The sequence below is a fragment of the Lissotriton helveticus genome, chromosome 11, assembly GCF_964261635.1.
Source record: "Lissotriton helveticus chromosome 11, aLisHel1.1, whole genome shotgun sequence".
Lineage (NCBI taxonomy): Eukaryota > Metazoa > Chordata > Amphibia > Caudata > Salamandridae > Lissotriton > Lissotriton helveticus.
Genome location: NC_136072.1, coordinates 844,634,209 through 844,648,789, shown reverse-complemented (window position 1 = coordinate 844,648,789; position 14,581 = coordinate 844,634,209). Strand labels below are relative to the sequence as shown.

General features: G+C 50.6%; 1 protein-coding gene across 1 annotated transcript in view; it reads left to right on the top strand.

Moving 5' to 3' along the window:
• The window catches only part of LOC144790903 (transcobalamin-2-like), a 121,371-nt gene extending 119,786 nt beyond the window's left edge, over positions 1-1,585 (top strand). The window contains exons 7-8 of the mRNA XM_078665545.1: positions 1,107-1,284; positions 1,527-1,585. Coding sequence (XP_078521671.1) covers positions 1,107-1,284; positions 1,527-1,585 — 237 coding nt within the window. The remainder of the gene's footprint in view (positions 1-1,106; positions 1,285-1,526) is intronic.
• Positions 1,586-14,581: the final 12,996 nt, after the last annotated feature.

The following is a 14,581-nucleotide window of genomic DNA, read 5'->3' as shown; positions in this document are numbered from 1 at the left end:
GTTTGTAGGGCTCATTGGGTGTCTGCTGAGTTATGAAATATAGGATCAAGGTTGAGGGCAAAATCGAGTAGCTGTAATTCGCCTACTATATATTTTATTTTGCAGATCAGTCTGAAAGTGAGCTTGGGGATTGGTCCCTTTCATCCAGTAATAGCACTATACTAGGAGACCACGAGTCAGAGTGCATTAGAAAGGTAGAAATGAATGCAAGTAGATAACCTGGTCGTTGGTTGTATAAAATAAAATGGAGCACTCTCTGAAACCTACAGCTGTCATAATTTTCAAGTGTACTTGTGCAGCTTCTCCATCTACTCATCGTCCCTCTTTTATCAGGCATTGTGTTTTCAGGGCAGATGGTCCTATGAGTTTCTTTCTTTCTTTCCTCCTCAAGGAAAATGTTGTACCTTTTTCGAGAAGCTCCTTCTATGCCCCAATGAAATTTAGAGATGTCCCCATCCAATCGCCACCAAGTAACCTCATTGTTAGTAAAATCACAAATGTTTCCATAGTGGGAATGGCCATGCAAGATAATGCACCTATACGTTTATGGATGTCTTGATCATTTTGCCTCTACAGCAGCTCTCCCCCTTAAGCTTTCCTACCACTTTATGAACATGGTAGAAAATCACTGTTGCGGATTTTCCACCCGCTTAGGGGCACTCTTAAGATTCTAAAATTCTACCGATCCCAGTGATGTGATTAAGAATGTAGAATGTATAATCATAAATCCCTTTTCAAATCCTGCTGCGCTCATTTGTGAATCAGGCCCACAGTGAAGAAGCATGCTATTAGAATAGATATGAAGTGGGTGAAGGAAAGGGAATGAAGTGGAACTATTTCTAGAGTTAATAAATTAAATCTTCATGCCATGATGCTGAGTGGTGCACCACTTTGCACTCAATTCTGCTCTTCTTCGGGAGCTGACAAGTCAGTGAAAGACATTGTTGGAAGTCAGCTACCTCCAGATGTCTTGAGTGGGTACCAACCCCTAGCCAGTAAACGTTTTGTAACCACTGGCCAAAACAGGAAAATGTTTACTTCTTATCATATGTCATTTCAGTTGCTCTGACTTTCACTACTTCATCCTCTTCTCCACCGCACTTTAGGTCCTAATTGCCAGCAAATCCACCAGTGACACTGAATGTTCTAAAGCAGTTGAAATCTTGATTGAGAGTTTGAAGCAGGGACTCTTCAGTAACCCGATGATGATGTCTCAGCTAATGCCAGTGTTGCATCAAAAGACCTACCTTGATATTTCTACGATGGACTGCAGTAATGAGGAAGGTAAGTGTATGCACTGTGCCTAAGGTTTCATTGACAGTGTGTTATCAGGAAAAAATATCTTTTTTGGGCAAATAATAAGGTGTCGGTTTTCTTTCCAGTAGTTTCATGAGTAAGATGGCAAAGCTCAGCAGCAGCCCGTTCTTAACAGGGGAGGGACCACCCCCACACCTCCTTTTGGCCGACATGAAGAGTGACTGTTCGACTGTGCAAAGGTCAGCCTAACAAACACTCTTTATGTTCAGGTCAGGCAGACAGGTGCTTTATTGCACTAGATGAGCAGGCACTTGACTGCCTGAGCTGAACTTTGCTGGACTAAAGATGTCCAGCTCCTGTGGGCGTGACCTCTTCAGCCTGACCTCCCCCTCATGACGAGGGGGAGCGTCACTGAAAACCTCAGATCTGGGTGCTTCAGTTCAAGCCACTGAAGTGCCCAGGGCTGAGTGTATATCACTGATGCCTCGTCACAGAGTGTGCTGGGGTCAGAAGTCTCATTGACCCCATCCCATTCTGTGACGAGTGAGGGACTTCCGCCTCCTCTCATTGGCTGATCTAAAGTGAGCCAGTGAGAGCAGGCAGCAATCCCAATCCTGCAGGAACCTGAAGGCCAAGATCTGTGCTGCAGCTGTAATTTATGTTAATATTTCATGCATGAATGCACATGTGTATGAATGAATGTATGTCTATTTGTGAGTGCGTGCTGTAAATCGGTGTGTGTATGCGTGTGTGCTTTTGAAGGGTGGGTGTATGTGTGCACATGTGGACTTCCCACCACCCTCCTGCTTGATGGACCCGCCACCACTGGTATAGTTTTCAATGAAGTACCTTTTAACAAGTACCAGAAAGCTGTAGATCATTAGTCATTGTTGTACTCTGAATGAATCTGATCATCTCCACTTTAAGAGTAAATCCAATTAGCTGAAAACTGGCTGATCTCCCTACCTGATGGGTGCTTCTTATACAAGGTTTGTCTATGCACAGTGACGCTATCACCATTCTTTCTCACTAAGATAGTCTTCAGAGCGGATTATAAGAAAACAATACGGGGAAACACATCAATAACAGTTCCTGTGGAAATAAAAAAATATATATAATTGTGATGTGTAAGCAAGTTTTACTACATCTGTTTCACTGGAAGCGAAAAACGAATTTGGGCAAGTATATCAAAGATAAAACATCACCCTGTAGAGTAGGGTGCTAAGGTTGCCTGCCCAGAAGCATCTCGCTTAGAGGGCAACCTGAACTAACCATCTCAGCATGACCTTTACTAAAGAGGCTCCATCAGGATGGCAATGTTCGAAAGTAAAATACTTCTGATCAGTGAAAATCATTGTGAGCTACTAAAGGTCAAGCAAGTTGTGCATTGTTACTAGACACCCCCAATACCAGCTCCATTGACTTTAAGCCTCCTGTCGCTAGAGCCAGATACTGTAGTTTAAGCAAAATACTTAGACTGGGGCACTATGACAGTACAGTCACAAAGTCTTTGTAGATATATTAACATGTGTATGGATGACTGTAAGACTGTGCCATATGTACTTATGGTACAGGATATACCTTTTACCATATGTGGCACTGTTACATGTATTTCTGATAGATAATCTGCCGTGTGGATTCCTCACCTTGTGAATATCCCCTTGCGTCAGCAACATTCGGAAATTATTTTCGTAGCCTTGCGCCGACTTGGACGTCATAGAGACACGGCATCGCACGCGACTCCGCTGACGTCGCCGACGCCTATAATAGGCCCACGCCGGCGTGATGACATCAGTTCCCTTTTTTCCGCGTCGTCGATGCTAACGGTTATCGGGAATCTCAGTAGCCAACTGGTACTTTGTTGCCTTTTTGTTACCATTTTCTGCTTCTTTGTATCTTGTCTCTTCGACTATGTCAACAAAGAAGACCGGCTTCAAGCCCTGCAGGGAGTGCACGATGACTGCATCTGGTGTTTAATCTCCGACCACGATGTGGATGGTTGTTCCTCTTGTCAAAAGATGAACCCGAAGGCCCTGAGGGAAAGAGAGACCAAACTCCTGGTGGCAAAGCTGAAAGCTGGAAAAGGAAAATCGTCGAGGTCTCGTTCTCGAAGGGCGAGGTCAAAGTCAAGGTCTAGATCTCGAGAGGAGTCATCTTCGAGGTCCACTTCAGATCATACTTCAAAGTCGAAGAAGAAGCATAAGAAGAGGAGACATGAGTCCCGACGTCGTTCCATTAAGGAGTCGGGCTTGAGGTCGAGGTCACCGAAGAAGGTACGTTCTAAGGTGGTTACTCTGGATGTCTCTGAACCTGAAGGTGAGGCCTCACCTTCGGAGTCGCGTGTTCAGTCACCGACTCCGGCTTCGACTCCATCTCCGGCTCCATCTCCGGCGCCGTCTCCGGCCCGAGAAGAGGAAGAGGTTCAAGTGGATGTGGATTCCGCGCCTACCGAAGAGCCGAATCCGAACCCTCCACAAGACCAACCTGAGGGTTTCCAGCCACCCTTTCCAACCCCAGGCCAGGACCCATCAGCGTTTCTGAACGCTATGTATGGAGTCTTTTCAAGGGCGTGGTACCCCTCTGGCGCACCTTTGTGTCCCATGGGTCCTCTGGCTTTCAATCTAGGAGTCCCTCACTCCTATACTCCTGCTCCATTTATGCCTTGTATGCCGGCCCCGACGCCGCCTTGGCAGTTTCCGGCTCCACCGAGGCCGTCGACGTCGGTTCCGGCGTCTCCCGCTCCAGAACGACCTCGAGAGCATCCGGCTGGGCCTTCGGATGCAATACCGACGTCGATCCCGACTCCGTCGGAGCCGTTTGTGGATCCGGCTGAGAGGCGTGTGAAGGAGAGGTCCAGAAGGGAGGCTCAACGCCTTCTGGAAGAACGAAGGTATATGGAATCTCATCCTGATATGGAGGAAGGTGAATTGCATGAGGACTGTTTTGATGATCTAGCTGACGCTGGTAGCCTGGATTTCTCTCCGGAGTGGGATTTGCCTTCAGGCTCTGATACACCTTCTAAAGATGTCCAGCCTTACCATATGATTATGAGGAAGGCTGCAGATCTTCTTCAGTTAACTTTACCAACAGTGGAATTTAAATCCAATCTTCTCACTGAGGTTTTACATTCTCCTAGTTCTGTAGTAGAGCCGTTGCTTCCATTTAATGATGCCTTGACGGAGCCCATTTTGGAAGTGTGGAAGAAACCACTATCAGCTCCTGCAGTATCTAAGAGTGTGGCAAGAAGATACAGGGTTGCACCTGAAGACCCTGCTTTTTTGACTTCTCATCCTTCACCAGAGAGCCTAGTCATTCAAGCGGCCTGCTCTAAAAAGAATGTAAGTGCCTTTCCCCAGGTTCCTTGTGAAAAAGAGGCAAAGAAACAGGATCAGGTTGCTAAAAAGACCTTCTCCTCTGCAAGCATGGCGTTGAAGTCGACTAATGCCACTTGTCTGATGGGGAGATATGTGCATGCCCTTATGGATTCTTTGCATGTTCTAACTCCTAAGGTTCCAGATGCCAACAGGAAGGATTTTGAGGAGGTGATTTTGGATGCACAGGCAGCGGCTCGCCAAGTGATACAGAGTGGTCTGGACACTGCGGACTCTGTGGCGCGTATCATGGGCACTGCTGTCGCCACTAGAAGATCAGCTTGGCTGAAATCCTCAGACTTTTCGGCGGATGTTCAGGCAACTTTACTGGATCTTCCGTATGATGGATCTGGCCTCTTTGGGAAGAAGGCTGATACGGCCCTTGAGAGATTTAAAGACAGTAGGGCGACTGCTAAATCTTTTTGTCTCCAGATCAGGGGCTCTTCGACCAACAAGAGATTCAGGGGTTTCGGTCGCTCTTCCTTTCGGAATTACCGACAAGGTCAGCAGCAGCAGCAACAGCAGCAGCAGCAGCAAAATTCCATGTACAGGTCGTACAGGGGAAAGCAAAGAGCGCGTCCTCGTGGACGTCCGGCCTCTTCCTCCTCCACTTCCTCTAACCCCCCTGCCTCAGAAAAGACGTCCTAGATCCGCCATTTAGGATCATGTGGGTCCTGTGGGGGGTTGGCTTACCCATTTTCTACAGGATTGGGAATCGGTTACATCAGATCTTTGGGTTCTCAATCTTGTAGAAAATGGGTATGCCCTTCCCTTTCGGGAATTTCCTCCCAATTACCCCCCTTGTCAAGGTTTTTGCACCGAGGAACATCTGTTACTTCTGCAGGAGGAAGTGCTGACTTTGTTAGGAAAGGGTGCGATAGAGGTGGTCCCAGAGCAGGAAAGGGGTCAGGGATGCTACTCCCGGTATTTCCTGATACCCAAGAAGGATGGCAGACTTCGTCCAATCCTGGATCTCAGGATCTTGAATCTCTCTCTGAAACAGGAGAAATTCAAGATGCTCACCCTTGCTCAGGTTCTTCAAGCTCTGCTAGAAGAAGACTGGATGGTGTCACTCGACTTACAGGATGCGTACTTTCACATCCCAATCCTGAAGTCGCACAGGAGGTATCTCCGTTTTACGGTGGGATCACAACACTATCAGTTTGTGGTCCTTCCGTTTGGACTTACTACTGCGCCTCGAGTCTTCACCAAGGTGATGGCAGTGGTGGCGGCGCATCTCAGAAGGTCGGGGATTCCGGTAATCCCTTATTTGGACGACTGGCTGATCAAAGCAGAGTCGTCAGTGAGAGTGCTCCATCATCTGCGAGAGACAACCCAGTTGTTGTACAGGTTGGGTTTTTCGATAAATGTACCCAAGTCTCACCTGGTGCCCTCCCAGCGCAACCTGTTCATAGGTGCTGTACTGGACACAACTGTATGTCGCGCATTCCCTCCTCCTCAAAGGATTCGCGACATACAGGAGATGATTCCTTTATTCTACAATGGAGCGGTCGTTCCAGTCCTGAAGGTCCTTCGTCTGCTCGGTCTGATGGCTTCTTGCATTCTGTTGGTCAACCATGCACGCTGGCACATGAGGGCACTCCAGTGGTGCCTCCGCAGGCAGTGGTATCAACACAACGGAGATCTCAGGGGGTCAGTGAGGATCTCCAGAGAAACTGCAGCGGATCTGTCATGGTGGAGCGTGGAAGGCAATCTGTCTCAGGGAAAGCCTTTCCAACTACCTCCATCAGTTGCCACAGTGATAACGGATGCATCCACTCTCGGGTGGGGTGCTCATCTGGGGGATCTGGAGGTCAAGGGTCTTTGGTCTCCAGAGGAAAGGTTGCTTCACATCAACCTTCTAGAGTTGCGGGCGATACGTCTGGCGCTCAAGGCCTTCCTCCCTTCCCTTCGCGGTCAGTCGGTTCAAGTCCTGACGGACAACACGACCGCGATGTGGTATATCAACAAGCAGGGAGGGGTAGGGTCGCGGTGTCTCTGCAGAGAGGCTCTGCGACTCTGGTCCTGGGTTCAGGACCATCAGATTTGTCTGATGGCAAATCACCTGGCCGGAGTTCTGAACGTACGTGCAGACGTTCTCAGTCGGCAGTTCTCTGCCGACCACGAGTGGAGGCTCCATCCGGAGGTTGTTCACAACATCTTTCAGATGTGGGGGACTCCTCAGGTGGACCTGTTCGCCACTCGCGAGAATGCTCACTGCCTGTCATTCTGCAGTCTCCAGTATCCGATGCAAGGAGCACTGGGGGACGCGTTTCAGTTGAGTTGGGGAAGTCAACTCCTTTACGCGTTTCCTCCCATACCTTTGATTTTTATTTATTGATTTATTTATTTTTTTGGTGTAAAACGTTTATTGAGTACTGTCAGGGTTACACAGCGTCATGCCTACAACCCGGAGGCCGGCCGCCATTAGTGGAGACCATCAGGATGAAAAGTGAAAGTCAACAGTCGGCATATGTAGTATTGCATAATGAGCGCATCAATTCAGTGACAAGTACAAACGTAACTTAGACATATCAATTCGTCTTACATTTTCTGTAAATATTGTAAGTAACTTTAACATGTGCGATAACTCAGTCACGAAGATGGAGAGGCATGTGCCCCGGTGTGATGGCATGTCTACATTCAAAGGTGGTATGAGACCTTACAGCATCTTAACATGTCCCCACATCCTCCAAGTGTAAGGGGGGTAGCAAATCATATTCCCAGTATACCAACCTCAATCCTCGGCATCTACTGGAGAATCTGTGATTAAATAGCAGTGCAGCGGGGCCCAAATATTAGCGGGTCTGGAAGCGGGAGGTAGCAGTTCAGTGTAAGTGTGCAATTGTTCTTGGCAGTACACCATGTCTCGCATCCACTCCTTAAATTTAGGGGCCCTCCCCCTTCCCCACTTGCAGGCTACTCTGCGCTTAGCTAATAACATGGCAATCGCCACATACTTGCGGTGGGCAGCTTGGAGAGGTTCAACGTAGCCTAATAGTGCCAATAATGGAGTGGGCGCTACCGGCTCATCAATCATTTTGGAAAGTGCCTGGAAGATCTGTTCCCAATAGTGGTATACCTGAGCGCATTCCCATTCAAGGTGCAGGAAGTCAGCCCCCGGGGCCCCGCATCTGTCACACGCGTCACTAGGCCTTAGCTGGAATCTGTGTAGTCGCGCAGGTGTATAGTATAATCTGTGAATGAATTTATTGTGAATGATTCTATATCTGCTGCTGGATGAAATGCGTTCTGTTTTCTGTAGGCAAAATGTCCATTGTTTATCAGTAAGGGCTACGGCTAATTCCTGGTTCCATTTCTCCCTAGCAGGCACCTCAGTGTATTCCATATTAACACACACCGACCTATATAACGTGGACACCAGTTTGCTGGGGCTATCAAGTTGAAGCATATGCTGCAGAGGGAGAAGCACAGGAGGTTCGCGTGGGAAATCAGGTGTAACCGCCTGCAGACCGTGCCTAAGCCTGATATAGTAAAATATCTCCAGTGGCGTCGGCTGTATCCCGGCATATAGTTGGTCTTTAGTTTGAAAAGTGCCATCTTTATACAAATCTCCCCACGTTTGAACATGAAGTTTTGTCAATAATCTACGAAAGCCAGCCTCCTGTAGGAGCGGCAGCTGCGGGTGGTATGTCAAGGGGAGTAGTGGGGCATACATCAGTTGTAGGTCCAATTTCGAAGTAATACGATTCCATGCCGTCACTGTGCTGAGGACCGTGTTTGGGGTTTTATCTCTACCTTCAACTGGGGAGTAGAGTGCTCCTTCGATCGGTGTCGGGTGTGCTAGCCAATGTTCGGCCGCCAATTGGGGCATGTATCGAGGCTGTCGTATCCAAAAATAGGCGAAGTGGGCTTGGGCAGTCTGGTAATAGAGTTCGAAATCCGGGATCCCAAAACCCCCCTGCGAGTACGGCCTAACCAGTATCTCCCATTTAAGTCTGGCCGTCTTCCCTCCCCAGACCAATCTGAGTAATTCTGAGCGCAGCTGTTTAAAAAAATATGTCCCGGGATCAAATGGTATGTTCATAAATAAGTACAGGAGCTGGGGGAGTATCACCATCTTAACCAGTGAAGCTCTCCCCGCCATGGACAAGGGGAGGGTTATCCACCTGGAAACATTGTCACTGATTTTGTTCATCACCTTCCCATAATTGGCACGCATAAGGGCCTCCCTATCCTTTTCTATATGAATACCCAGGTATTTGAAATCTCCCTCGCACCAGGCAAGGGGATATTCCAGCTGAAACTCACGTGTCGAGGCAGTAAGTGGAAAAATGCAGGACTTGCTCCAGTTAATTTGCACACCTGAGAGAACTCCAAAACGGACGAACTCCCTAAGTATGGGGTGCAGATTCTCGCCGGGGTGGCGTACATAGAGTGTAATATCGTCTGCGTACATTGAGATGAGGATTTGCCTTTGATAGCACCTCAGCGCACTATCCTGATGATGTTGACGTAATTTAGCTGCAAGGGGTTCAGTGGCTATGGCGAACAGGAGCGGGGACAAGGGGCATCCCTGCCTAGTCCCCCGTGAGACAGGGAATTCCGAGGACAACTGCCCGTTAATGAGTACTCTAGCCACAGGACGCGTATACAGCAGCTTGATCCAGGATATAAAAATAGCAGGGAAGCCCATCCGCTCAAGCACCTGGAATACATAATCCCACTCAAGCGAGTCAAACGCTTTAGTGGCGTCTAAAAAAATGGCCGCCATTGGCAAGTCCTCATGGATAGAATCATTTACTGAGAAAAAGGTGCGAAGATTGTGCGAGGTCGCCCTGCCGGGGACAAACCCAGCCTGATCAGGAAGTATAAGGTTTGGCAGCAGGAGACTAATGCGCGTCGCAATTAGTTTGGCGAGTATCTTCACGTCACAAGTAAGTAAGGAGAGGGGCCTATAGGAATCGCAGCGTGAAGCAGGCTTCCCAGGCTTCAGCAGGGATGTGATAAGGGCAGTTCTCATGGAAGCAGGGAGGTACCCAACCTCTAGTGCATCTTCGTACACCTCCCGCAGGACCGGTGCCATGAAGTCGATGTATGTCTTGTAAAACTCTATGGGGATGCCGTCATGCCCAGTGGCTTTGCCCGATTTCATGTGCATGATAGCTTCCCTGACCTCATCAAGTTCAAACGGGGCACTTAAAAAGGCCCTTTGTGAGTCGCTCAGCCATCCCAAGGAGACATCCGCCAGGTAGTCCTCAAGGGTCAGTTCCCCCGTTCTGGTGGAGGTGTAAAGCGCACTATAATGACTTACAAATTCATTCAGTATTTGTGTGGTATCCCTAAGGAACATCCCCCCAGCAGTTTCTAATTCCAGTATGATGGTGGGCGAACGCATAAGCCGAACCGTAGTAGCCAGAGCTTTCCCAGGCCTCTCGCCCTCTCCATATCGTCGCGCCACCCAGTATTTGTTCCTGAATTTCACCTCGCGGGCAGCCTCATCGGTGTAGTCCGATAGCTTTTCCCGTATCACAGCGAGCGCTTCGCCCCCAGGGGTTGCTCTAAGTTCCCTTTCAGCTCGCCCTAAGTCAGCTTCCAGGGATCTCAATCAATCCAGTATGCTCTTTAGGACCCCCGAGCCCTTTGAGATGCAAATGCCTCTAAGCGTGACTTTAAATGCATCCCAGATAGTTTCAACATCCCTAACTGAGTCCTTATTACGTTGAAAGAAGTCTAAACATTCCTCGCGAAGCTCCTCCTGGAATACCATATCTAGGAGCATCGAGGGCTGCATGCGCCATGCCGTGACAGGGGGCCCCATGTCGGCACCTTTCAATGTGATCCGAACCGGAGAGTGGCCTGAATACGTTCTGGGGAGGTGTGTTGCGTGTACCAGTGCTGTGTAGAGATGGGACGTTAGGAATATGTAGTCAAGTCTAGCCCACGATTTCGCCTGTGCGGTAAAGTGAGTACCTTCCTCCAGCGCCCCACAATGTGAACGCCATGCATCTATAAGATGGTTGTCATCAATAGTCGCACGAATGACCTCCCTCCCTTTAGTGTAGTGATGCGGGGTGGGATGTGATCTGTCCAAAGTGAGGTTCAAGGCTACGTTAAAATCACCCCCCCATATAATGTGTTAGGACCCCATCTCAACTATCGCTGCCCATAAGGCAGTGAAGTACTGCGGATCATCTACGTTAGGTCCATAACAACAGGCCAGCGTCACTGATATACGCCCCAACCTGCCCCACATTAAGCAGTATCTCCCCTGTGGGTCTGTCCTTGAGCCTGCCAGAAAGAAGGGTGTATTCCGTTTGACAAGTATAGCCGTACCACGTGCATATGATGAATATGAAGAGAAGGCAGTGCATGAGGCCCACCTGCTGCCATAGGTGTGTGGTCCATTAGGTGCAAAGTGCGTTTCCTGTAAAAAAGCAATGTGTATTTTATGGCGATCTAGATATCACAGTATCTGTCTCCTCTTTCTGTGATCCCCCAGCCCCCTCACATTCCAAGTGAGTACATTCAGGTGTGTGTCCCCCATGGGTGTAAATGGATACATACAGTAGGAATCAAGGCATCCAACAAGGCGTAGACACAATCAGGGAGACTTACAACCCTCAGATCGCCCCTCAAGACAGTGTTACCCGGGGGGGAATGGAAATCGTCGCCCAGGAGCTCCTCCCTTAGCTGCAGTACTGCGTCTCAGCCCCTCATTTTGCACACATAACAAAGTAGACCCATCCTTCTCCCGGCCACCTGCTAGCCATCTCCAAACGTGACTTCGAAGCCATTTTACGAGAACTAGTGCACATGTTCTAAACCAAAACCAAACAGGTGTCGCTAAGTAAACCCCTACCCACCTCCCACCCATATGTAGAAGCAGTTTTCCGTCACTGGACCTCCATGTTACGGGCCAACAACAAAAGCAAACACATCTCCCTACACAATACCTCCCCCTCCCCCCCCAACACCCTCCAACAATAGTACCAGGCATGCAGATTGAACAGTAGCATTCAGCAATCCACCGAAGAGTCTCCACCCACCCAGCGCTGCTAAAGTAAGCCACCCTGTATCATCAGCAGTCATACCATGCAAGGTCCCCCCCCCCTCCACCCTCCTCCCACTGAAGCGTCCCCAACTCGCCAGCATCCCTTGCCCACCCCCCACCCACATAGTAACCAGAACAGGTAAACAATATAAGAGCAAAAGTCAAGGTCCTTGGGGCACACCCAATAGGGGCCATCAGAGGCGCACGGTCACCCACCCCTGTTCCTCCCGCTCCGTGCATGTCCACCCTCATCGTCCTTCTCCGGGAGGGAGAGGGAGTTTGGGGGGTGGGGGCCTGGCATACATTACCACCTGTTGTCCGGCACCCGTCCACGGTACCTCAGAAGTAATTCGAACCACCGCACATCGTGATGCCCTTTGCTTCACAACAAGCCAGCAATGGCAATGCAGAAGACCGGTGTCTCAGATCAGTACAGGGCCCTCGCCCATTCATTCAGGACCGGAGTCCTGGTGTCTGTCAGCATCCGCAGGGCGCCTACCACGTTTAGGCAAAGTTTTAATATAGTCTTCAACTTGCTGAGGGTTAAGAAAAAAATGCTGTGTGCCTTGATGGGTTATTCGCAGTTTGGCCGGGTATAAAAGTGCATAGTCAATGTTCAGATCCCGAAGTTTTCTCTTAACCGGAAGGAACTTCCGCCGTTGCTCCTGGACCATCGGGGTAAAATCAGGATATATAGAGAAGGGCACTCCATCATAAGTGAGGTTCTGGTTCGTCCTGGCTGCTCGTAGTGCCGCATCTCGATAGTTGAGCAGGCGTGCAATAATGGGCCGTGGCGGTGCGCCAGGTTTGGGCTGGGGACCTAGCGAACGGTGGGCGCGTTCCACAATAAACTGGTTCGAGAGAGCCTCCGCCCCCACTGCTGCTGTTAGTAGCTTCTCAACGTAGAGCTCCATTTTCCCCGTGTTGGTCGATTCCGGAATGCCCGTGACGCGTACGTTGTTCCGTCTACTTCTCGCTTCCAATTCTTCATTCTTGGCGGCAATTACTCTTAATAGATTATCCATTCTGGAGAGTCGAGAAGTATGTGCCGCCGCGGTGTCATCATGTTCAGATATCCGGCGCTCTGCCTCCACTATGCGCTCTTCATGGACATCCATTTTCTGGACTATGCTATCCATTCTGGCGGACAGCCTGTCCACCTTGTCCACAACAGTAGCAAAGCCCTGGCGGATCTCCTGCATCATCAAGGCAATGTCAGGGGCTGCGTGGGCCTGGGTAGAAACCTCCGCTGCTGGGCTCCGAGGTTGTCCGGTGTCACCTACGTGTTTGGTCACTTTCTTTTGCGTCGCAGGTTCAAACTGCAGCTTGGGCTGTCTAGTATCCGGCTTCCCCATGGTCGCCTGGCAATGGGGGGGGAGCTGCAGCGCCACTCACACTCTGGCTAGCGGTATGGGAGGCAAAGAGGCACGCACACAGTGACCTTGGCGACTTCACACAGGTTCAACACCTTTCTCCTATCACTTAGAGCCAGGGATATATGCAGCCGGGGAGTTCCTCGGGGGCCCGAGGGTAGCGAAGCGTGCAGCAGGCCAATATTGTCCAACGGGCCTCAGGCACGGGAGGCCAGCGCATCCCCCTCAGTCTCTCAAACTGGGCAACAGGCAGCGCCCCGGGGGGGGGGGGGGAGTCCTCACAGGATCTCCGGCGCCGTGGGCGCGTCTGACCGATGTCACTTCCCACACCAGATGATAGCGGTCCGCAGCGGCCCTCAGTCCCCTTCCTCAAATAGCCTCACCGTGTCCCACAATTATGAATGGTCCGTTGTGCCAGTCGCACCTATATGCCACATCCCATTTCAGGCTACACTGGTCCCAATGCAGTGAGGAGTAATGTCCAAGAGGCCTGCCTCCACCTGTTCGCGCCCAGTTATAGGCAGGGTAAGGCAGCCAGCATTGCCCCACGACGTGGCCCTCCAATAATCACCGCAATCTCTGCAAGCATAGGCAGCCTTACATGTCCCCAGGATACTCTGCCCGTGAAGGGAAGCGTGGGTCACTCCTCCAGGGTCGGTCTCCCGCCTTGGTGACTGGCAAAAACAGAGGCCCCGAGGGTCCAACTCCTAGAGCAGTCCGCCTGTCCTCCCCCCCCAGGAGGCGTAGATAGTGGTTCCTCCCCCCGCCAGGGCGGCGGGTGCTGGTAGTGCGGGCAACGATAGAGGGGGGGTGGGGGGGAGTGCGCCGTACCTTTCCGCGGTCCGCTGCTCTCCGGGTGGCCGCCGCCGTTCCGCAACACCTCGGGCGCCTTCCTGGCCTTCTCCCTCGTGGCGCGCCCCGGCCTTGCGTGGAGAGCCGTCCGGCCGGGCTCAGCAGCAGGCTCCAGCAGTAGGACACGGCCAAACTTCAAACAGCTCCAGGTCCGCCGTATTTCAGCGCAGCGGCACCAAACTTTCACCGAGTCTTTCTCCCACCTTTGTATGCATTCGAGCCAAGTTTGGGACGGGTGTCAGCAGGTTAACAGGATAATTGCAGGATATCTGTAGCCAGGCAGCTGGAGCCTCACAGAAGTGCGGCCATTCAACTAGTGCGCCACCTAGCGCCCCTTCCTCCCATACCTTTGATTCCTCGGGTTCTGAGGAAGATTCGCAAAGACCGGGCCCAAGTCATATTGGTCGCCCCGGATTGGCCAAGAAGGCTGTGGTATACATATCTTCTCCACCTCTCCTCTCACCCGCCGCTCCGTCTCCCTCTAAGGGTAGACCTCCTCTCTCAAATGGAGGGGCAGGTTCTACACCTCCCACCTCCAGACATTGCACCTTCATGCCTGGAGATTGAACGGGGCAACCTGAGTTCTTTTTCTCTCCTGCCTGACGTGGTGGATGTCATCTTGTCTGCCAGGCGTGACTCCACTAAGTCCATCTAATCTTATAGATGGTCAAAATTTGTCACTTGGTGTGGAGGGAAATCCATTGACCCTTTGA